General features: G+C 39.9%; 1 protein-coding gene across 2 annotated transcripts in view; it reads left to right on the plus strand.

Annotated features, from left to right (window-relative positions):
• The window catches only part of LOC126457064 (NFX1-type zinc finger-containing protein 1-like), a 443,455-nt gene that overhangs the window by 177,396 nt on the left and 239,968 nt on the right, over positions 1 to 26,091 (plus strand). For both annotated transcript variants that reach the window (XM_050093063.1, XM_050093062.1), the window contains exons 6-7: positions 19,363 to 19,506; positions 24,964 to 25,153. In XM_050093063.1, the coding sequence (XP_049949020.1) occupies positions 19,363 to 19,506; positions 24,964 to 25,153 (334 nt within the window). The remainder of the gene's footprint in view (positions 1 to 19,362; positions 19,507 to 24,963; positions 25,154 to 26,091) is intronic.

Consider the following 26,091-nt stretch of genomic DNA (forward strand, 5'->3'; position numbering starts at 1 on the left):
CATCCCATTTTTGATTGCTTTTGAAGTGTTTTCAAACAACATTGATACCCTTGTGAAAACCTGTGCATGGATGGGTCACTCCTTCTGTTGAAAGAGAGACTAAAATTAAAACAGTATATCCCAGCAAAATGAAATCATTTTGGAATCAAAATATTGTTGATTTGTGATGTTCAGACAAATTATGTTTTGGGACTTTATCATTCTTTGTGGAAATGATACAAATGTCACCAATTACAATCTCAGGGTCTCTAGATTTATCATCACAACTTTAATTGAGCCATATTTACAGGAGGGGCAATCCTTATTTTGTGATATTTGGTACTCGAGCACAACGCACTTCTGTTGGCTGTATCATTGGGCAACTAATGCTTGTGGTGCAGTTGTGGCACGACAGAAACTACATACAAAAAATGGCAGAGAAATTTCAATAAGGAGAACTGACATTCAAGTCTGTTTCAGAGCTAATTTTGACAATGAGATGGCGTGAGAGAAGGGATGTCTAAATGTCGTCAGCTTTTCATTCAGAAGACATCTGAGAGATTAAAAAAACACTACAGAACAAGTTCGAAATGTGGGGAACCTTTGTTTCTAATTGATTGCACCAAGTCAGTGAGAAGTGTTCACTGGAGTGATATGATCATGAAAACTGTGGAGTGCATTGGGAAGAGCACCAAATGTTAACAAAAAAATTTTGTCCACCTAATAGGCAAGACATCTTCAATGCATTTTGTCTGCACAAATTGTCATCTGCTTAGCTGCCATATGTGAATTTCCAGTTAGGCATGATTCAGGAAATATTGGCAAAACACAAAGCCAACAAAAGAAGTCTGAGTGGGGGTTGCAGCCAAATTGACATCCCATAAAGGCTGACTGCTAGACTTGATATTCCTGGACAACTGCCGAAGTATGCAACATGTGTTGTTTGCAGGAAAAAATGCAACAAATGAATTTTCTGTAAAGCCTGCAAGCAAATAATGTGTGCATTTACCTGCCTTGCTATGTGTCTTCAAGTCAAAAACATATCTCCTCATGCTGATATGTAAGTTATATATCAACGTTGCGTGCATAAAGATTATGCCTATATTTGTGTATAAAAACCAAAGATAAGCAGCAGACTCTTGTTTATTTCAGTGCTGCCAGATAATACATAATTATATGAGTAGTGTGTCTAATATTACTTCAGAAACTGAGTTGATTTCTGCTGTGTCAGTTCATTAATAATATATCTAATGTTTGTTTGAAATGGATTGCACCACGTGTGTGTGTGTGTGTGTGTGTGTGTGTGTGTGTGTGTGTGTGTGCGCGCACGCGCGCGCGCATGTGTGTTGCTGCGACACCAGTGTTCATATAAAACAAACTTTTAGTGTGCCTTTATACACACACACACACACATACACACACACACCCAAAAAAAAATTTTTTTTTGCATCACCTCGCTTGTGAGAGTTCCGGAACGTGTACAGAAAATTGGAATAGAGATCAACATAAACATCATTTCCGCCCTCTTTATGGTTCATGAAAACCGCGTATTGCCTGTTGTACCACCATGCAGCGAAACCTTCAGAGGTGGTGGTCCAGATTGCTGTACACACTGGTACCTCTAATACCCAGTAGCACATCCTCTTGCATTGATGCATGCCTGCCCCATCGTGGAATACTATCTACAAGTTCATCAAGGCACTGTTGGTCCAGATTGTCCCACTCAATGGCTATTCGGCATAGACCCCTCAGAATGATTGGTGGGTCACATCATCCATAAACAGGCCTTTTCAATCTATCCCAGGCATGTTCGATAGGGAGAGCATGCTAACCTGTCTAGTCGAGCAATGTCGTTATCCTGAAGGAAGTCATTCACAAGATGTGCATGATGGAGGTGCAAATTGTCATCCATGAAGACGAATGCCTCTTCAATATGCTGCTGATACGGGTGCACTATTGGTCGGAGGATGACATTCACGTATCGGTCAGCCATTACTGCGCCTTCCATGACCACCAGCAGCATACGTCGGCCTGACATAATGGCACCCCAAAACAGCAGGACCTTGGCTGCACTCGCTGGACAGTGTGTCTAAGGCGTTCAGCCTGACCGGGTTGCCTCGAAACAAGTCTCCGATGATTGTCTGGTTGAAGGCATATGTGACACTCACTGGTGAAGAGGACGTGATGCCAATTCTGAGCGGTCCATTCGGCATGTTGTTGGACCCATCTGCACTGCACTGCACTGCACTGCATAGTGTCGTGCTTGCAAAGATGGACCTCGCCATGGACGTTGGGAGTGAAGTTGCGCAGCATGAAGCCTATTGCGCACAGTTTGAGTCATAACACGATGTCCTGTGGCTGCACAAAAAGCGTTATTAAACGTGGTGGTGTTGTCAGGATTCCTGCAAACCATAATCCGTAGGTGGTGGTCACCCTCTGCAGTAGTATCCCTTGGGTGGTCTGAGTGAGTCGTGTTATTGACAGTTCCCATCTCTGTATCTCCTCCATGTCTGAACAACATCGCTTTGGTTCACTCTGAGATGCCTGGACACTTCCCATGTTGAGAGCCCTTCCTGGCAAAAAGTAACAATGCGGACATGATCGAACCATCTAGGCATGGTTGAACTACAGACGACACGAGCCGTGTACCTCTTTCCTGGTGGAATGACTGGAACTGATCCACTGTCGGACCCCCTCCGTCTAATAGGAGCTGCTCATCCATTGTTGTTTACATCTTTGGGCGGGTTTAGTGACATTTCTGAACAGTCAAAGGGACTGTGTCTGTGATACAATATCCACAGTCAGTGTCTGTCTTCAGGAGTTCTGGGAACTGGGTTGAACAAAATTTTTTTTTAATGTGTGTGTTCGAGCAGTTACAATAGTGAATGTGACATATAATAGAAATATTATGTTCACTAGTATAAAATACCAAAAACTAGCAAATAATGAATATATCAGTGATTATGATGGTTATAACTGGTATAATCTAAAGGGGCGATATGCGACCCTGAACTGCCATTCAGGGGGCCCAGTCAGCCAGCGAGCTGCACCTCCTGTCACAATGTCACCCACCAAACTCTTGGTGCCCATATTTAAGAGTTAACTGTGTCCTCCGTTTTAATAACCAGGTTTCCCTTAACCGTGTTTTAATATGTAGTGACTCAGTGAGCTGTTTCCAGCACACTGACTCGTCACCCTGTGGTCTCTGCTATTCACAATCTTCTCGCCAAACTCAGTTGTACTGACATCTTGGTTATCACTCTCTGGACCCCAAGTCATGTGGGTATCCCAAGGAAATGATCTGGCCAACTGCCTTGCTAGAGAAGTGATTAATCATACCCATTCACCACAAGTAGTGGCTTTGTGGGTGCTCTTCCCCCTCCAGTAAACTTTGCACTGTTAAGGAAACTACTAGTGCTTGCCTCTCCTCCTTCCATTCCTCCTAGAAGGAATCCACCATTGTAAATCACCTCTGCATTAGTCCTAACTGACTGACCTATAGTTTTATTTTATGTAATAAGCCACCCACAAATTTTGGTTGTGGAACCTTGCAGACAGATGTTTGTATCCTGGTAGAATGCTCCGTCCCCTTGGCTCTCCATACTAAGCGTGGTCCACCAAATTCTTTGGCTTTCGTGTTGGTGGACGTCTTATGGACAGTTGAACTGATTTTCTGTTTTCTCTGTAACAGTGGTTTCTATTCTCAGTAAATTACATTCAGGGCAGGGGGCTGGGTTGTTGGGGTTGGAAGGATCTCTTGCCATGTGCTCAGTATAGTGGGATCCTCTAATCTGCCTCTTTTACCAGATGTCAGCGTTATCACTCTTTCCTGCTGTTGTAATTCCTTTTGGATGTGGTTTGCCTTTCTTTCTGTCGAACCTCATTTTCCATTTCAAGAGTACCCCATTTTCCATTTAAGAGTACCCTGTTTTCCATTTTAGGTGTCGCACTCTGTTGAATAGTGGGTGCTCACCCCCTCTTTAACACTTTGCCTATGCTGGAGGGGTGGTAGGATGGCCAGTGGAAGGGTCTTCTCCATTTGCTTACAGAGCCCTTTGGACGCCCACCTGCTACATCAGCTATTTCTCTCATTATGTTAATGACAGCCCATCTGGTGTTCATCACATTTAAAGAAATTTTGTCATCTCTCTCTCTCTCTACACAAGGCTCTTTCTAGTGTTATTCAAATTGAGTAGCTTTGTTTTTTTTTTTTTTTTTTTTTTTTTTTTTTTTTTTTTTTTTTTTTTTTTTTTTTTTGTGCTTTACCATTATGTTTGACATGAGTCAGTCTTTCTGATTTTATTGTAACATATTTTGGGGCCACTATGGATTCTTTGAGCATCTCAGTTATGCTTTTTAAATTGACTGATAGCTGTTAAGTTGATGGTTTCCATTTTGCTTCCTTCTCTCTCTCTACCTATTATCATTAAGTTTGACTTCAATAATGTTCTTTGTCTGTATTTTATAATCACCTTGCACTAGGTATTTATATCATTGACTGCTAAGCCAAATATCCCAGGTTCACTTCCAGCCACTGGTTATCGTATGAATTAACATCATGGGAAATATACTCATTTTTCCAAAAGTCTTGCCAAAAGAGGGCAGGAGGGCAAGTAGAGGTTAAATGTGGAAGAATCGTCTATGATCAAAGGTATGGGTGTTCAGGATGCAACGGAAACTGCTGCATTAGAGATAAAAAAAGTGTGTCAGTGGAAAAGAGTGTGAGAGTGAGAGAAGAGGGGGGGGGGGGGGGTGAGGCACTTAAATTGTTGTCCCTTCAGATTTTCCAGACTGCCCAGGAGGTTTGTAACAGATCAGGCTTTTTTTTTTTTTTTAAGTTTAGTTGTGTAATGTTAGAAGTTGGACTGTCATAGGGAATCTGGAGAAGCTTTAAAAAGAGATGAGCAGGTCAAATTAAATTTGTCTAGATTAGTGAACTAAAATGGAAAGAAGACAGTTCACATTAATGAGCGCTGTAACAACGGTTGGTATTGTTTTATAAAAAAAGAAAGTTATTGTGAGCAATACAGTGACTGAATTATTCTGAGGAAAAGGAATCCAACACCACTAAAATTTTTTCATTGTGAGATGGTGGGAATGAGGAAGTAATGGGAATATATAGAGAACTGCAGGAATTGCTAAAAGCTGTCAAGAATGAAGAAAAGTTTGTAGCCCTTTGTGGCTGGATTGCTATAATAAGGTATACATTAGGGGGCAGAATTACTTGAGAATTTGGGTTAAAGAAAGGGAGGGGAGAGGGGTTTCTGCGTTTTGGCAGTAAGATTCATTTGGACATGGCTCATAGTCTTCCAGAATCACAACATAAGAAAATTCGTGCGGAAAAGAGTGAGAGTTGTAGGAAGATATCAGCTGGACTACTTTAGTGCGAAGCAAAGATTTACTAATCAAATGCTGGACTTCACAGCATAACCAGATGATGAAGTTGGTTCCAATCAAAAATTAACAATTTTAAACTGTACATCTAAATTGTGGATGCTGAAGGACACATCCCGAGGCATCAAGAAATCGATAGATTGGTTCTGGATGGAAGTGTGGGGAGTAAAAAGTGTGGAGGTAGCTCAAGACTTGGCTACAGTAAGGAAATTCAAATGAAATAGGTTGCAGGCATGAAGAAGCTTGCACTAGATAGATTAGTGTAGAGAGCAGCATGAAACCAATCTTCTGGCTGGAGTCTGCAAACCGTGAGAAGCAGTGACAATTTTCCAAGCCAGTGAGTGACTAATGGTCTAAGTGAAAATGTTACAATGGGTCACTAGAAGATGCATTGGCCCAGTAGAAGATATAGGGAATGTAATGAAGAAGGGAATAATATAGGCAGAACAGGACACCACATATAAAGTAATGGCAGGAGCACAAAACTGTGGATAGTTCGGTAAATTCTTCTGCTTATTAAAGAAGAAAGAAAATAGATTAATGGTAAGAATGAGATAGGAAGCCTACAAGTGAAATGAACAAGAAGTGCAAACAGCTTAATCAGAATGAATGAGATACAGAAACACATGTAATGAAATATGCCGTGAATTGATTGATCATTTGATTTGATTTAATGAAACTGACAAATTTCAAAAATTGATTCACTATGAAAAAAGCCACAGATGATTCAACAATCCTATTTCAGTTAAATATTTCTCTCAATACACTACTCATCACGTTCTATCTTAATTCCATATATTCGTGTCTGCTCTTTTAGTAGATGTTTACTCAACCGGCTCTGCCTCAGTACTGTCTTCATGCAATCGCTACTCACCAGCGTTGTTGGTGTTTTTCACAGCGATGTCCTGTCTGCCAAAAAAAGGCAGGAAACACGGGAAGTTTTAGAAGATAAGGCTCGCCAGCAAGCGTCTACTGCTGGTTAGCTCACTGGCAAGGATTTCGATTACAGTATCCTTCCAGTGGGTAGATGTGAAACCTATTACAATCAGTCTGATGTATACTGAATCTGTAAATTTCTGTCCAGAATAAAGTGTAGAAGAATAGAAAGAAAAATTAAAGGGGCCACAACAGAAGATCTCTTTAGCTGATTTATTAATTTGAAAGAGAAATAAGGATGCTACAAATTTTTGTCCCCCTAGAAAGGCCTTTTGATTGAAAATTAGGAGAAACTCACAAATGGAATGGACAGTATGTTGTGTCATCATGTGTGTTGAGGATAAACAAAGCTGGATAGAGTGTTTTAACTGTACAGTGAATAACAGTAACTTAAAAAAAAGCACTATCACAGCCTATTATCAAAGGAGAATCATAGGCCATACAACTCACATATTTGTGGATAATAAAAGAAAAGTGTGTATTTCTATTACTTAATGAACATTCAAAAATAAATGCTAATACTACAAATACTTTCTATAAGGGTGGCTGTCTTCTTTCTAGCTCCCATGTGTTTCTAAGTTTCAAATTCCTTCCTGTCAAGATCTTGGCTATGAAGTTATGTTGTAATTAGTCTGTGTAGTTGTCAGTGGGTCAAAACTGATTTCTGTAAGGGCGCTTTGGGAGTGTACCAGCATTGCATAGATGACAAATATAATGCTTTCCTTAACAAATTTCTCATGCTCTTCAAGAGTTGCTTTTCATTAGAATGTTCTAAATGGGGTAATATCAGTAAAAGGCAGGCTGGGTGGCTGGATAGTGGGATAAAGATATCATGTAGAACAAAGTGGGAGTTATATCAAAATGTTAGAAGTAGTCACAGTCAAGCTACAGTAGCCCATTACAAACAGTACTGTAAGGTGCTTGACAATCTTATTAGATTATGTGACACGCAAATGGAATACCTAATTCACAGGATAAAATTGTTTCTCAGTCATTGTCCTATACTCACCTATCCCATTCCTTGTTTTCAGTCCAGCGCTATACAACCATATATATCTCACCAACATAACCACTACCTTTTTACTTCTCTCCTTTTCCAGTACCCCACCTGCCCTCCCTGTAACCTTCCAACTGCACATAGCTGCCCTACCCTCCTTCACCTCATCCCTGTATGCTCCCACAAGCAGCTCTGTACTGTTCTCCACCCGTGCCCTGCTATTCCTCTCCCTCCCTGCCCCAGCTTCCTCCTTACTCACAGCACCCAGATCACCACCCTGATTGCTTCTCCCATCATGCCGCTACTGCTTGCACCCTGGCCTCAGCAGCTAGAGACTGTGATCATGTGTGCGTGAATTGCGTTTGTTCATGTGTGTGTGTGTGTTTTTTGTCTAATTTGGATGAAGGCCTTGATGGCCAAAAACGTTACTTGTTTGACAATGTTTTAGCTGTGCCTGTCTGTGACTTAACATCTCCGCTATATGATGAGCAGCAGTCTATCCTTTTCATAATATTGACACTAAATGTTCATTATTTCTCTTTTGTTCATGTACTTATCCCAAGTATTTCTTTCCTCAAGTTTTGATGATCTTATTGAGATCTCGGTTGCTGTCTTACACCAGCTCTAATGTGATAAGATTTGGAGGTTTTACGCACAAGTTTCTCTTTACAGATCGTGTCTTGTCACAGTCTGTTTGACTAACATAGTTGTTTTATTATCCACACCTTATTCATGAAGTATATAAAATGGGGTGATGTGGTCATTTGAGTGCTAGGCTTTCTTGAAGTCTGCGTAAGTGACAAGTGTGCGGTTTGACTTTTGGTGTCGCAGTATCATCTTGAGGTTCCATATCTGTTCTGCTTATGATTGGCCCAGTCGGTGACCTGCCTGGTATTCACCTGTCAAATATTCTGTCTGTTGCTCCAGTGTGGTAATCAGGGCCCATGAGAAAACTTTGTAGACAATTGGTAGAAGTGAAATACAGTGGTATTGTTTGGATACATCTTATCCCCTTTTTTAATGTGGTGGGTGGATCAAAGCATTTTCCAAGTCTGCTGTATTTTGTATTGACATTGATGGCTTGTAATCAGTCAATCAAGAGTTCATCTCTGATCTTGAACTTTTCTGTGATTATACCATCTTTGCTTGGTGCTTTCGTGTTTTTGAAGTATAAAATGGTGTTTCATATTGCCTCACATATGTGGAAAAGAGTTTTGATTTCGTTCAGTTAAATGAAATTGGGGTTTATCTACAGGTGGTTCACAGTTGTGTAGTTGCTCGAAGTACTGCCTCGGGATTTCGTAGTTGGCTTATGTCCGTCCTACGTGATCCATCAGGGCAATGAAAACAAAGACTGGGTGGATTATAGTTCATTAATTCTTCCTTAAATGCCCCGTAAAAATTTCATGTGCTGTTCCTTTTGAAATCATTTTCAGTTTCCTGTAATCTTTTGAGGTGGTGTACCCATTTAATGTGTCTACTTGTAGACATTTTCTCTGCATTTGTATAAACAATATGTCAATTCTCTGGAGTTTTGTGGTTATGCCAAGACTTCCAGGCTTGGATACAGGATTCTACGGCTCTTTCGCAATCTGAGGTCCTCCATCTGTGTTTCCATTTCGTGGCAGTTGAGCAAGTTTTATTTTTGCTTGTTGGATAGTTTCCAAAAGTTCATTCCATGAACCTCTTTAACTGATCACTCAACTACTAATACTGTGGTTGGTACTACAGATTCTGCTCTAATGTTCATTTATTAGGGTCATTTGTTGACCAGTCTGATGTGGCAGCTGAAGATAGCAGAACAGAAGTGGAATTTTTAAATTTTACATTCAAGAAATTATTCACACAAGAATCATTCAAACATACCGCCATTTGACCATAAACTTGACACCCGTATGGACGACATAGTAAGTATCCTAGGCATACTGATACAACTGAAAGAGTTGACAACAAATACGTCGCCAAGTCTGGATGGAATCTCAATTCAGTTTTTCAAAGAGTACTCCAAAGCATTGGCCCCTTATCTATGTTGCATTTATCGCAAATCTTTCACCTAGCACTATGTCCCAAGCGACTGGTAAAAGGGACAGATGACTCTTATATACAGTATAAGAAGGGCAAAAGAATGGGCTTGCAAAATTTGCAAACCAATATACCTAACATCGGTTTGCTGCAGAATTCTTGAACATGCTCTCAGTTCAAATTATAACCTTCCCACCTCTCCGGCTAATTAGGCTTTTCTGTATGACTGTGCACTTAAACTCCCTAATCTGTGGGAAAAGGCATCTACTCTGAAGAATAATGCAAAACTGAGAGAAATGATGAAGCTATAACTGAATCCTCACTGCTCAGTATTTTAGCAATGATGATTAGAAACAAAGTTCGGTTAACTTTATATATTTTTATTATGTAAACTAGTTTTTAATTAACAGTAGTTAGTGGACAATTTGGAAAAAAATTGTTTTAAAAGTTTTTGTTAATGAAAAGAACCAATGGTCACCAGTTCCTCACCAGAACAAGGATAATTAAATTGAAACTGAACTTACTCATAAGTAATCTTATGTAAGAATAGTTATTGTCATCATAACGTAGGAACAGTACCTAACGCACACTTTCAAGTACTTCATACCACACGTCATATTAGTCAAATAATAATCCAATAGCAAACACATACAACACATTATATTAATTTTCAAAGATCGACTAAAGTAAGATTGTTTACTGGCTGTGGACAGAAACTTTTGTTGCATTACTCACCATAATACTGACTGTCGTATTTGTAGCAAGCAGAAAGATTGTTTGAATTTACTCATTGGTAAGGACTGTCATTTACCTAGCAGTTACTCTGATATTTCTTTGCAATAAAAGTTATAAATTATGCCACAGGCTATAAATTATAACTGTGCTTTCACAATGAAATTCAGTGTCCAAATTACGTAAATTTTTGATTATGAAAGTTACTCTGTTTCTAGCAAACGAATTAATACCGGCTTTTGCATCGTTCTATTTCTGACATTATTACGTAATTTTCCAAAAGTTGTAAAAATTATGTTTTGAGAATCTAATAAATTAATGTTCACTTCATTTTCAGTTCATTTTCTGATTATTTCAGTTCATACGAAGGGATAGAATGGATACTACTTTGATGATGACTTAGGATAATTATTTACGTGACAATATACACTAAAACAATGTTATTTAAGCAATAATATTCCAACTATGCTGGGCAGCCTATTACACTTCTAGTTATAAATAGTCTAGATTTACTTCAGCTTTTGATGCCATTGATTTGTCGAGTGGCTTCATGTGGCGGTAAAATAGGGCAGAGGTTGATCTTCTTGCCATACCATAGCCAATAAGAAGAGCCCACAGTACTCTTGTTATGTAAATTACTCTTGCTGCATTTGTACTGTGCCCAATAAATGCCATAGCTTGCTCATATTAAACATCCGCCAAACCAACCATTTCAGTTTTCACTGCTCCGCATTTCGGAAACAGACTTTTTTCCTTTGCACTTTTGCATAGCCTAATCGGTGAATACACACAACCAAAAAACACCAATCGTCTCCTCGTGACCCTGAACTGCTACTGTTCTTTGGTGTGCTTGCACGTCGAGCGATAATGCATTTGCAATTTATTACACTCATTGACAATATCTTTTCCCTGACTAGGCCAGTGTGTCTACTTACAAAATGTTAACATTCCATGCATATTCTCTTTCTCAAATAACAAACAGCATTAGTAACTTGACAACTTATTTAAGAGAATAATATTCAGGACAACTAATAAAACAGACTTCATAAAAAACGTAGAAAATGTATGATCATTCACAGAGTTGTGGTGTTATAGAACATAATAAACTTTCTTGAGACTGAAAAGCTTGGTTTCAGGAACCATCACTTGCACAAAACTCAGACGCCCTTTTTCATGAATCTCTTGCCCAGCACAAAGTTCCAAGCAACTGGAAAAAAGTGCAGGTGACTCCAGTATATGGGAAGGGTAGAAGTACGGACCCGCAAGATTACAGACCAATATCCCAAACTTTGGTTTGCTGCGGAATCCTTGATTATACACTCAGTTTGAATATAATAAGTTTCTTGATATTGAGAATCAAATGTCCATAAATCAGAATGATTTTAGAAAGCATCAGTTGTGTGAAACACAGCGTGCTCTTTTCTCATGTGATATACTGCAACTATGGATGAATGGTAACAGTCAGATTCAATGTTTCTAGATTTTCAGAAAGCATTTTACGCATTACCCCGTTACAGGATGTTACAGAAGGTAGAAGCATATGGAATAGTTTCGCGGATATGTGAGTCGCTCATTGACTTCTTAACTTATAAAACCCAATATGTTGCTCACGATCATGAGTGCTCATCAGAGACAAGGGTATCATCAGGAGTGCCCCAGGGAAGTGTGATAGGACCGCTATTATTCTCTATATACATAAACAATTTGGCGGGCAGGGTGGACAGCAGTCTGTGGTTGTTTGATGATGATGATGTTGTGCTATATGGTAAGGTATCGAAGCTGAGTGGTTGTTGGAGAATACCAGATGACTTATACAAAACTTCTAGTTGATGCAATGTTTGGATACAGGATTAGTAATGTTCTGCTGGGCACAGTCAAGTCATTGAAATAGCTGGGCGTAACATTGGAAAGTGATATGAAATGGAATAAGTAGTCGAGGATTATGGTAGGGAAGGTGAATGGTTGACTTCAGTTTATTGGGAGAATTCTAGAAAAGTGTGGTTCATCTGTAAAGGAGGCTGAATTGAATATAGGATGTTAGTGTGACATGCTTGAGTGTTTGGGATCCATATCTAGTCAGATTAAAGGTAGACATCGAAGCAGTTCAGAGGCAGGTTGCTAGACCTGTTACTGGTAGGTTCAAACAACAAGCAGGTGTTAAAGACCAGCTTCATGAACTCAAATTAGTTTCCCTGAAGGGAAGGCAACATGCTTTTCAAGGAACACTACTGAGAAAATTTAGAGAACCAGAATTTCAGTTCTACTGCCTTGAACATATATTGTGCATAAGGACCACAAAGATAAGATATGAGAAATTAAGGCTCATAAGGAAGCATACAGACAGTCGTTTTTTCCATCACTCTATTTGCAAGTGGAACAGGAGAGGAAATGACAAGTAGTGATATGGGGTACCCTCCACCAACCACTGTACGGTGTATTGCGAAGTATCTATGTAGATGTAGCTGTATGTCTAAACTGGAGATTGTTGTTTCCTCCATTGGATCCACCCTCTTACTGTCTTGCTCAACGGCCATTGTCTGCTGAATTCCCTGACCATAGGATAGCACATTGCAGCATTTTCACTGTGACATGTGATTCTATCCTTCACTGTAACATCTTAGAAACTACACTCCTGCGTGACCCGTACTAGTATGATGGAAAGTCTTGAAGATTGTTCCATTCAGTTGTCACTGACCTCAGTGCATTCTCTTGATCAATAGAATATATAGTCTAGTTAGGATGGCAGCATACTGCTGTGTGGTTGAGTGCTCCTTGAAGTCCTCCTTGGCCTTCCTGGATACTGCAGGTGCAGTATCATCAATGATGCATCAGGTTGAAAGTTCCTCAGTGTTACTTTGGAATCCAACATTCTTAATGTCTGATGACCAATACCTGCTGCATCTACACAGGGCACTTAGTCATATGACATGTATTCTGGAGTGCTCACACTACCACAGACCCAACTATCATTCATCTGTCTTTTGATTTTGTACAGTTACACAGCATACAGGTCATGACCAGTAATTTAATGTATAAGGCCACTTGACTGGTAAAGACACGTCATTTCTTGTCTCCTCCGGGTTTAGGGAGGAATTAGTGTATTATCCTACCTGTTCCTCAAGTGTCCCATTCATTTACCCACAGTTATAATTTGTGGTTTTGTATGAACTTTTTCTTATTGGGCTCCATACTAGGTAGCTTTTTACTTTAATTTCATTGCCTTTCTTTAACTAATAAAGGGCTCACCTTTTCTTGAGTATCCAAGTACAGTGGATGTATTCCTAGAATTAATTACAATGTATCATTTGTGATCATACAATAGCTGTCCATCAATGTTAGTAGTACGCCTCATTGGACTCTTTTAAGAAATGAAGATGGCTTTGTAAGCTGCAATCTGTGAGTGTAAGTGCTTGCACTACATCCTACAACTGATGCTAATATAAGGCTAGTGTTATGCTTGATTAGTTTAAAGGGAAGTTGAAATTGCCTGCTTATGATGGTTATAATTTTCTGCATCAAATTTTTCCCCCTCTCTCCTTTATATGATTTGCAGAATTAAGACAATCATCCAGGAATGCCCCTAGATATCTGGTTACTACTCTTCTAATTGTTATGTTGTTAAATTTTATTTTAGGATTTTATACTAGGTTCTGTTTCAGCAGGAGTTAATTTTTGTGAGGTGCTAGTGAAATTTGACTCTTGGACACCATCACTGCATTACATTTGTCTTCAGTTATTCTTCTGGAGTCACCACTTACGATGAACAACACGTCATCTGTGAATGCAGTCAGTCTGCGTACATTACCATCGTCACGTAACTTCGTAGTATGGGCTCCAATATTACATCCCAAAAAACTGAACCACACGCTGATCCCTTTTAATATGGTATTTATCATTACCTTTCCATGGCATATTAAATATGCATTTCTCTTACAGTAGTAGTCTGTCAATTAGTTGTAGTGTCATAGGACACTGAAACTCCCTGAGCTGACCAAAGAAGGGTAGCCACAATAAGTTACTGAAAATGCCTGTAATATTAATCATCTTCATTAGAGCATATGAAAAATGAATGTCCGTCACTTGCTGAATTGCCTTATTATTTCGGTCTTCATGTGACTTGCGTTCTCTAAATGTACACTGATGAGAGCTCATCCTGTGTAGCAGTCTGTAATCTTGTAATCGTTTGCATAATAGTTTTCCAGGCACATTACCAAGAACGTTCAGATGACAAATTCAGCTGTAGGATTTGGATGTCATATCCTTGTCTTGCCCTTTAAATCACACCTCGGCATTCTCCCATGGTGGAGGAGTTCCTTGCCAGAATCACTCACAAGAATTCATGTGGGTAGATATCTAATTGGTCACGTAAGGCAGGGACAGGGATCCATCTGGTTGTGGAGGTTTTTTTGTTTTTCAGTCTGAAAATTTTATTGCCTAATTTCTTGTGCCAAGTAATGCACAAGCGTATTGTTTCTGTAGCCTTCCCTTTATTGGTCATCAGAAAGCAGTGTTACAATTAGCAGGGCAGATGATCATTCCCAATTTTCTGTTACCAACCTGTCATTTCTTCTGAGCGTGAGCAAAACTCTTGATGATCATTTTTCTCACATACTATTTTGTGTGGTACGTGAAAGCAACTATCTTAATTTCATTGAGTGAGGTGTCACACTGGTTGACAGATTGATTTGCTTTCATGAAGACTAGATTTCAATATCACCCAGCCATCCCGACTTAGGTTTCCATTGAAGGCAAATAGCAGGATGGTTCTTTTGAAAAGAACAGGGTTGATTCTCGTCTTTGTACTTCGCCAATCCTAGCTCATGCAATCTCTAATGACGTTGTCATCAATAGCGTATTTAACCCGAATCATCTTTTTTTGATAAAATAGTTTAATTGATATGAATTAATAGAGGGAAACATTCCACATGGGAAAAATATATCTAAAAACAAAGATGATGTGACTTACCAAACGAAAGCGCTGGCACGTCGATAGACACACAAACAAACACAAACATACACACAAAATTCAAGCTTTCGCAACCTATGGTTGCCTCGTCAGGAAAGAGGGAAGGAGAGGGAAAGACGAAAGGATGTGGGTTTTAAGGGAGAGGGTAAGGAGTCATTCCAATCCCGGGAGCGGAAAGACTTACCTTAGGGGGAAAAAAGGACGGGTATACACTCGCACACACACACACATATCCATCCACACATATACAGACACAAGCAGACATATTTAAAGACCAATGCACCTGGTCTTTAAATATGTCTGCTTGTGTCTGCATATGTGTGGATGGATATGTGTGTGTGTGTGTGTGTGTGTGTGTGTGTGCGAGTGTATACCCGTCCTTTTTTCCACCTAAGGTAAGTCTTTCCGCTCCCGGGATTGGAATGACTCCTTACCCTCTCCCTTAAAACCCACATCCTTTCGTCTTTCCCTCTCCTTCCCTCTTTCCTGATGAGGCAACAGTTTGTTGCGAAAGCTTGAATTTTGTGTGTATGTTCGTGTGTCTATCGACGTGCCAGCGCTTTCGTTTGGTAAGTCACATCATCTTTGTTTTTAGATATAAATAGTTTAATTGGATAGATAAAAAATCTACTTGCCAAGCGGCAGCAGAATACATACATATAAGAAGGTTATAATTAGGCATGGTTTCGGAACCAGTGGCTCCTTCTTCAGGAAGGAGTGTTGAAGGGGAAGGAAGAGGGATGAAGGAAAAAGACTGGAGAGGTCTTGGAAAATGTGTGGATTTCGGGAAAGTCACCCAGAACCGCAGGTCAGGGGAGGCTTACCGCATCTTCTCATCCTGTGCAGTAAGCCTCACCTGACGTGAGGTTCTGGGCCTCACCTGACGTGAGGTTCTGGGTGATTTTCCTGAAATCTACCCCTTTTTCTAGACTTCTCCATTCGTTTTCCTTCCCCCTCTTCCTTCCCCTTCAATCCTTCTGCCTGAAGGATGAGCCATTGGCTCCAAAAGCATGCTTAATTATACTGAAGAGCCAAAGAAACTGGTACACCTGCCTAATATTGGGTAGTGCCACCACGAGCACGCAGAAGTGCTGCAAGTTGACATGGCATGGACTTGACTAAAGTCTGAAGTAGTGCTGGAGGGAACTGACACCATGAATCCTTCAGGGCTGTCCATAAATCCATAAGAGTACAACAGGGTGGAGATCTCTTGTAAACAGCACATTGCAAGGCATCCTAGATATGCACAATAATGTTCATGCCGGGGAGTTTGGTGGCCAGCGAAAGTGTTTAAACTCAGAAGAGTGTTCCTGTAGCCACTCTGTAGCAATTCTGGATGTGTTGGGTGTTGCATTGTCCTGCTGGAATGGTTTACATATGTCAGAATGCACAATAGACATGAATGGATATAGGTGATGAGACAGGGTGCTTACATATGTGTCACTTATCAGTCATATCTAGAGTTATCAGGAGTCCCATATCACTCCAACTGCACATGCCCACACCATTACAGAGCCTCCATCAGCTTGAACAGTCCCCTGATGACATGTAGGGTCCATGGATTCATGAGGTCGTCTCCATACCCATACACTCTAATGGTTTTGGAGACATGAGAAGTGGTGCAAAACTGGATTGTGAACTTCACGCTTGTCTTTCGACAGTTGATTTACTTGAAATGTTTAGCCGATCCTCTTCTCTGGATATGTGGCTGCATCATTCTCCACAACTTCTTCTCCGAAAAAATAATGCCGCTTAGAGGAACTAAAACTGCTCTCTCTCTCTCAATAGAAATAACTCTGTACCCTCATACTTTCAGTTCAGTTCAGGTGTATTTTCATCTCCACAAGTTTCACATATAAGCATACAAACTCTCGCAAGTCAACTGTGCCGATACCCATTAGATACAACTAAATATAATTACATTGTGATGGGTTTAATAACCACCAGAAATTCAAAAGACAGGTCTTGTTTCTATCAAGTCTAACACCAAGATTAAGTGAGAGTCTCTAGACAAATCATGTTTCAATTGTCTATAACAATCACAATTACTCTCCTGCCAAGGAATAATACATAGTTACTCCTTGCATCCTCCATACAGTTCTATGGCGCCAGTGTCGTTTGACACAGCTCTTGTCTTCTCACGATAAACGTCCATCCTGCACACACAGACATGTGTTGCACAGTAAATAGGCTCTCTCTCTCATAGTTATCTTTAAAACATCATGTGTTCGAGGCAGCAGAAGGTCGAGTGGTTCCAGAATTTACATGGAAATTCTCGAATCACTACAACACGTCCATCAACTTGATACAATTTGAAATGAGACACGTCCAACCAGGCAGCAATCAGTCATCAACAGACCATCGTTAGTATTGACGGGCCCAGGCAAGGTGTAAAGCTTTGTGTTGTGCATTCATCAAGGGTACACGAGTGGGCCTTCGGCTGTGAAAGCCCATACCAGTGATGTTTCATTGAATGATTTGCATGTTGTTGTTGATGGCCCAGCACTGAAATCTGCAGCAATGTGTGGAAGGGTTGCATTTCTGTCATGTTGAATGATTCTCTTCAGTCATCTTGTTCCCGTTGTTGCAGGATCTTTTTCCAGCTGCAGCAATGTCGGAGATTTAGTATTTTACTGTATTCCTGATATTCATGGTACACTTGTGAAATGGGAGATTCTGTGTCCCATCACTCATGCGCCGACTATGACACCAAGTTGAAACTGACTTAAATCTTGATAGCATGCAATTGTTAGCAGCAGTAACTGATGTAACAACTGCACCAGACACTTGTTGTCTTATATAGGTGTTGCTGACGGCAGCACTGTATTCTACCTGTCTACATATCTCTGTGTTTGAATATGCATGCTTTGTGCATTGTACTTTATGTTGCTGCAGCAATGGCAGAGTTTAATCTCATTGGGGTCATCGCTCCAATCTATAAATTACATACATAACCTCGAATTCCACTCATCAGCCCCTTACTATCCTTGTGTGAACCGTCTATTAGTTGGACCTATTATTAGTAATTTTCACCATAGAAGGACAAATATTTGGCTGTGTCACCATTTCTGTCTAACTCTCCAGTATTCTGATTTTGAGTTGCTTATAACGTGCTAATGGTCTTACATCACCACTCATCGAGCAAATTATGTCTGAACAAAATTTCTGCTACGTAGCTGCCCAGCCGTGCTAAAAAAATCAATTTTAATCACTTTGTTGGTACAACATAGTACTAGACTTTAATGTCAACTATATTGTTTTACCTGAGTGGTGTTCCTATGATTTTACTTACTTCACATGGATTTAGTAACTGTAATTTGATCAATAGTAGTGATATCTGCTCACTGTTGTCAATGTTATAATCTTATTGACATAAATTGTCTTTCTGTCTGCCAGAGATTTTTTTGCACTGCTGCATTACTTTATTACACACTTAGTAGCAGTAATGTTTTTATCAGCCTTAGTTTTTTCTTGTGTCTTGTAAACTTCTGCTTCAGTGCTTCATTTATCATGTGGCCATACTTGCTATTCTTGTTAGTGGTGGTGGTATGGTATTCTGCCTTATGGCAGGTCTTGTCATTAGTTAAGCCTCTTCCACTTTTGTCTGTCCATAGCCAGTCTTTTCATTTCTGAATATTTGTCTCCTTCGATATTGTCCAGCATTTGATAACTTCTTTTTCCTCTTCCCCTTTTTCCCTGCACCATTCCTTCTATTCTTTCCTTCAATAAACAGTCCCTCCAATCCAGTTCCGTTTTCTCTTCCTGTTTCTTTCTTCTCAAACTCTTGTTAATACTTCTTCATTCCTTACTCAGTCTTCCCATTTCACTTTTTCCTATCTCCTCCATATCCACATCTGTAGTGCCTCCAGTCTTCTTTCATCAGTGTCCAGGTCTCCACAACATTCAGTGCAACCCTCCAGATGTAACATTTGCCAAGTCTTTTCCTCAGATCTTTGTTTAGTGGTTCACAAAGTAATTTCTGTTTTCTCTTGAATCCTTCTTTTGCCATTGCAGTTCTTTTCATAATTTATGTTGAGCAATACATATCATACGTTATTACACTTCAGAAATAATTGAAGTTAATAACATATAAAAATAAATTTACTCCTCTAAAGTGAGGATTTTTAAAAAGGAGCATAGAATGATTATTTTATAGCCACATCAATAAAGTGCTGAAGAAAATTACAGATATGTGTTGTAGTAGACAGATGTGCCAGCAGCTATATTGAAAATACTTACGAATGACCTTTCACAGAAAACTGTTTAAAATATCACAGTATGATTGCTGTCTATGAATTACAGTTTTTTTTAATCAAAATTTGTTTTCATATTTCAGGTAACTGAAACAGTTAGTCGTCGAAACCTGTTTGAAGCAGAATTCCTAGTAGCTCTTTGCAGATACCTTTTGCTTCAGGGATACACAGAAAGTGAAATTACTATACTGACAACTTACTCTGGGCAGATGTATTACATGAGGAAAGTAAGTACTGTGGAGAGATGTATTACATGAGGACAATGAGTGATAATGAATAATATAATCTTGATGTATTGTGGAATGTATATTATTTTTCACTTCCATGAAAAGTACATGGATAAAAGAAAATGAAAATCAGCAGAGGAGAGACAAGACAATGTTATCTAATGTCACTCTCATTTGATGGTCTCACCTGATGCAGTTTGTCATTGAAAATACTTCATATTCAGGATATAACATAAATATGATTATTTGAATGTAGGCTTTCCCGGCGTGTACTGCTGATGAAATCTTCTCAGCCTTCCATCTGGATGACTGCGCTCAGATTCTGCTACTTTTTGATGAATGTCGTTCTCATTGAGTTCAACTTATGGTGAAACGTCGGTGACGCGTGGGTATCCCATCTACAAGGGTAGTTTGGAAAATAAGTTTGGTAATAAAAAAGGAATCAAATACACATAGCGAAACCAATTTATTTCACAAAAATCTATAACACTTCCATTACTTTTCAGTGTAGCCCACATAATTTTCCAGGTATTTCTCACAGTATGATGTGAGTTTACGTACTCCTTTGTAATAGAATGTGTTGTCAACCATGTGGTAACGTCATCGTTGTTGAATCACTTACCACCAAGGGACGGCTTCAGATGCTGAAAGAGATGAAAATTGCAAGGAGGGAGGTTGGGGCTAACCAGAGGATGACCGGAAACTTCCCAGCCAAAGCTCTGAAGGAGTTGTTTTATTACATTTGCAGTGTGTAATTGGGCATTGTCATGAATGGAAACTATACCTTTTGAGAGCAATCTTTGTGCTTGTTCTGGATTGCACTGTGCAATTTCTTGAGCATCTCACAATAAACATCCTTACTGTATATTTCATCTTGTGGTAAAAAATCAGTCACCAACCAGTTCATCAGAAACCACAGGTGGATGTCCACATCACTCTTCGTCATGCATTTGATCATACCCTTCCTTAACCTGTCAGACCTGTCTTCTCACCATTGAAGCACGTATTGCATCTTCTCCGTAAACCTCACAGATTTCTCAATGAAAATCACTTGGTTTAATGTTATTAGCATTCAAAAAATGAATCACAGATCTCAGTTCACCACGGTGGGATTTTTGATCAATGGTGCCATTACAAACAATCACTACGAATGACACACAACACAGAGCAAGCACAAAATGGGGTCAATTATTTCTTCTTGAACCAGAGGTACTACTGCACATGAGCAGAACTGCTGTCGTAGTGGTGCTGTGGAATAAAATCGTAACAGAACTTACTTTCCAAGCTACCCTTGTATATAGCTGAGTAATAGCATTCTCTCCCCACCCCTTTCTCCGGCATGAGGGCTAGTGAGGGGGCGGCACACGGGTGTGGATGGTCAGTTACACTTATGGCATCTTCTGTCTTGGCCAGACTCAAGTGTCAACTGCTGGGCATGATCTCAGCATATAGCTGCTAGTTTAGGGTTCCATTCCAAACTTAACTGGTAGCCCTCATCAGTGTTGATGAGCTTGTCATGCAGTCTTATCTCAGTTAATTCTTTGATGATGCTCTCCCAGAAGCTAGTATCTTGGCACAACATTTTTGTTTTTTTTTGTACTCGAACATATGTCCCTACTTGAGGCCGTGTCTGCCACTGCCGATTTCTTTACCCCTCAGATGTACACGTTTAACGTGTTCCCGGCAGTGCTGTGAAAGCTGTGTTTGCCCAGTGTACTGGCGGCCACATTTGCAAGCGATACTGTGTATACCAGGTATTTGCAGTTGTAATTTGTCCTTCACCAAGCGAAACAAATCTTTCATTTTTTTCTGCTGTTTGAAGGCTGGCGTGGATATTGTTTCTTCTCAGGATTTTGGCTGAGGGAGGCCCAATATAGGGGATAAAAGCAAGCTTATCTTCTTTGCGGGTGGCTGTGTAATTCGTTTTCTTCAATGCACATCTGATATGCACTTCACTGTAACCATTTTGGCAAAACATATTGCTAAGGTGTTGCAGCTGAGCTGGGAGGCTGTCTTTGTCGCAGATAGCATGTGTGCTGTAAACTAGCATCATTAGAGTGGCCCACCACAGCGCCGGGCGATTATAGCTCAGTACATGAAGAAATAGATCTGTGCAGGTCTTCTTTCTGTAGACTGAATGTCCCAGGGTACTGTCTGCTTTTCTTTTTATTGCAAATATGACAACAGCAGAATGCAAAGTGCTAAGAGAAATGAAAACACCATAGTTCTTCCTGCTGACAAAGGCATTATCTCCGTTCTACTATACGCTCATGTCTGTCACCTGAAACTACACCCTCTGCTGCAGGATCTGGCCTACTTCCATATTTCCATTGTAGTATGTTATCTATCCACAGTCCAAGAAATTTAGTTTCAGTGACCTGTTCAATAACATTATTGTCCATGGTAAGAAATTTAGTTTCAGTGACGTATTCCATAACATTATTGTCTATGACAAATAGTTGTATGTATGATGTATGGCTCTTTGATGGGCAGAATGTCACATGAGCTGTTTAATACATGTTAAGGAAAATGTTGTTATCACAGCACAAGTGCAGGAGGCTTTCACTGCTGTCAACTCTGTTGGCTCTTTTCTGCCTTGGAAAAATGTTAGAAAAGAGGAGGTTTATATTATCAGTGAATAATAAAGTTACTGTTGAAGATATGTTTTCTGTGAAATTGCTAATAAAGGAAAAAAAAAGAGGGGTAGTCTAAAGTTGAGCCTTTGGGGCTCACGAGGTTACTGTTGTATCTGAATAAGTTTTCATTGCATCATGGGTTGCTGTTTCTACCAGCTGCGCTTTATTTGATACATGTGACTGAAAGCACTCATTGCAGACTCCTCTTAGACCATAGGCATCCTGTTTGGGTAGGAGCTGAGTGTGTGACTGGATCATATTCCTTTGTAAGATGAATAAAAAAGTCCACGAGCATAATATTTTTCATTAAATGGATGTTGTTTCTGGTCAGGAAATTAAAAGAGCCTCATTGATTTATTTATTTATTTCCCCAAATGGCAAACTATATTGTGCTGTTAGTTGGGAATCACTGTCAGGAAAGACCGCTTCTCAGGTACATACAATTTTTTTCAGTTAATTTAGGTGCATTTCAGATGATGGAGGCAGGCTGTGCTGTTTGCCCAGTGCTCACAGGGAGACATCAAACCTACTTGTTACATACATCCTCCCAGAATAGCACAGGGCTTTTGTAGATTCAATTTGGTTGCTAATATTTTCTGGATATTATGGTCACATAAATTTATCTTCTAGAGCTGGTCTTGCTATTCACTCCCAGCTAGCAGTTTCTTCACCATGTCGGATCTCCTTCTTCGGACCTTTTGTGAATTAACTGGAAAAAGAACTGAGTTCTCTCCTCAAACAACTTAAAGTGTTCATAACCAGAGCTCTATCAGTTCAACCATATATTGTCATATTAACCATCAATACAGTGTACATCGATAATCCAAAACATTGTGACCACTGTCCATCACAACACTGAATGCCGCCTGGTGGCATTGCAGGCTTGTGACATGTAACAAAAGTATGCAAGTGGAACAGACACAGACAGAGGATCACCCCAGCAAAGACGTGGGCTTCAAATTGGAAATTCATTGAGGTAAGTGACTTTGACAAAGGGCGTATTGTTATTACACGGAGCCAGTGAATGAATATCTTGAAAACGGTGAAGCTGGTCAACTGTTCACATGCTACTGTTGTGAGCATCTATGGAAAGAGGTAAGAGGACAGTGAAACTACCACTTGGCGCTAAAAAGTTGAACATCCAAGAGTCTTCACAGAATGTGAGGTTTGGAGGCTTGTCTGATCTGTAAAGTAGGATAGATGATGATCTGAGACATCTGTACTGAAGGAGAACAATGCTGGTGCATGCACAAGTGTTTCAGAGGGCACTGTGCATTGTACATTGTTGAACATGGAGCTCTGCAGCAGACCAACCCTACATGTTCACATGCCAGTGCAATGACATCGTCAATTACAATTGCAGTGGGTGCAGGACCACCGGAATTAAACTGTCAGTCAATGGATAAATCACATTTTTGCTATACTAGGTCGATGGTCATTTGGACAAACACCGTCATCGAGTTGAACGGCGGCTTGAAATGTGCAGCACACCATGGGCACAGGGTGGTGGGAGCAGTATTATGCTGTGGGAGACATTCTCCTGTGCTTGAATGTGATGTGTGGTAGTAAATGAAGACACGCTGACAGCTGTGAACCACCTGTGTCCCTTCGTGCTTGATGTCTTCCCTAATGGCAGTGTCATCTTTCAGCAGTGTGGTTGCCAGGAGCCAGAACCATGCTACAGTGGTTTGAGGAGCATTATAGTGAACTCATGTTGATGCCTCAGTGACCAAATTCACCTGATGGAACCCATCTGGGTTGCAGTCGGGTGCCGTCACTGAGTACACAAATCAACAGACTGTTATTATGCGAATAATGTGACCTGTGCATAGACATCTAATGCCACGTACCTCCCCAAACCTACCAACAAACTGTCAGATACCTGATATGCAGAGTCAGTGATGTATTTCATTCCAAAGATGAACCAACAAGTTATTAAGCAGATGGTCATAATGTTTTGGTTCATCAGTGTACTTTACAATGAGCACTAGGTTCCTCCTCCTCTCCGGGGCATATACAATAAAGCAAGTTCAGTACATTACATTTTGACTAATGTTCGTTGCTAATGACAGAGTAGGATGGTGCAGTGGTTAGCACACTGGACTAGCATTTTGGAGGACGATGGTTCAAACTTGCGTCCAGCCATCCTGATTTAGGTTTTCTGTGATTTTCCTAAATTTCTTCAGGCAAATGCCAGGATGGTTCCTTTGAAAGGGCACAGCCAACTACCTTCCCTGTCCTTCCCTAATCCGATGGAATGGATGACCTCACTGTTTGGTCCCCTCCCCCATATTAGTGAGCCAACCAACCACACATTGCTAATGAGGGCTCTTTGGTTATTCCTTGGTGTTCCACCGTAATGCCTTCCATCAATGGCTGCAAGGAATAACATGACCTTCACAGCAAATGACAATATGTATTCACCACTCATGCCCACAGGAGGTGCAACTGTTAGGTGGAATGGCAAGCAGCAGATTGCTGCTTCCATACCATGTGACAGTGGCATTCTAATCTGAGCTGCTGGAGATGATGCTCGTGTGTGTGAGATGTGCTTGCTTGTGTGAATGTGTGTGTATGTATTTCTCTTTCTTTTTCTGACGAAGGCTGTGGCTGAAAGCTCTTTCTGTAAGCGCCTTTTAGTTGTGCCTGTTTCCAACTTTGTGTCATCTTTATCGTAAGTAGCACTGTATCTTTTTGTTACATTGTTAATATTAGAATTTGGATTTTTCAGTGTAGTGTAGACTAGCATAATACACACTGAAATTTATGTCATTGTGTTTATCTTAACTGTTTCATCATTGCTGCTGCCTTAAATTTTCAGCTGAAAAGGGAATCTGGTGCACTTCAGAATGTCCAAATAACAGTTGTAGATAACTTCCAGGGGGAAGAAAACAAAATAATTCTATTGTCATTGGTGAGGAGCAATGAGGATGCCAACATTGGTTTTCTTAAAGTTGAAAATAGAGTATGTGTCGCTCTCTCTAGAGCTAAAGAAGGCTTTTACATGATTGGTAAGTTATGTTTTAATTGTGAATGGCTCACCATTTGGCTAAAAAACAAATTGTGTTTATTGTTGTGATTTTCGTATGGTTAAATAATGCAATTTTAAAGGAAATTTAGTTCACCATGCTAGTTCAAGTTAATATAAGTAGAAGGGAGATTAGAGCTTGACATCCCTTTGATGACAAATTCATTCATTGGAACACAAGCTTGGCTAGGGGAAGAGGGGGAAAGAAATTGGCCAATCTCTTTAACAGGAAGCGTGCCAGCATTCACCTTTAGCAATTTAGAGAAATAACAAAAAATTAAAATTTGGATGGCTGGGCGGGTTTAAACTGCTGTCTGCTGGAACATAAGTCCGGTGTGTTACAAGAGATGGTTGTACAAAATCAGAAGGAATGAAGGAACAGAAACAATGAAAATGAATAAAATGTATTTAAAAATTATAACACCATTAGGAAAATTGAGGAGAGAGAGAGAGAGAGAGAGAGAGAGAGAGAGAGAGAGAGAGAGAGAGACGAATAAATCTTTGTGTGTGACACTTAATAACTGCATTTAAAATGGACAAATAAGTAAATATGAGATGGATAAATCTTTGTGTGGGGGGATTTAGCAACTGCATTTAAAATGAATAACTAAGTAAATTTATTGTGACTTGATCAGAAATACTTGGACACTCCAAAGCATACGACGAAAAATCTTGTGTTTTTAATGAATTTGGATATATGTTTTATCTGTCTTCCCAATGAAATATAAACCTTATAATAAAGTATATGTTATTTCATATAGTGATAGTGTCAGGGCTCTCACAAAAAGTAATACTAATAAATAATTGGATAGCTTCAGTGTAGTGTGTCACATGTGTGATTGAGTAGTTAGTGTCTTGTAAGTAAGTCAATAAATGATGAATAACATGAACTATAAACACACTTTGTGTTTGCACTGCTGC

This window comes from Schistocerca serialis, chromosome 2 (assembly GCF_023864345.2).
Source record: "Schistocerca serialis cubense isolate TAMUIC-IGC-003099 chromosome 2, iqSchSeri2.2, whole genome shotgun sequence".
NCBI lineage: Eukaryota > Metazoa > Arthropoda > Insecta > Orthoptera > Acrididae > Schistocerca > Schistocerca serialis.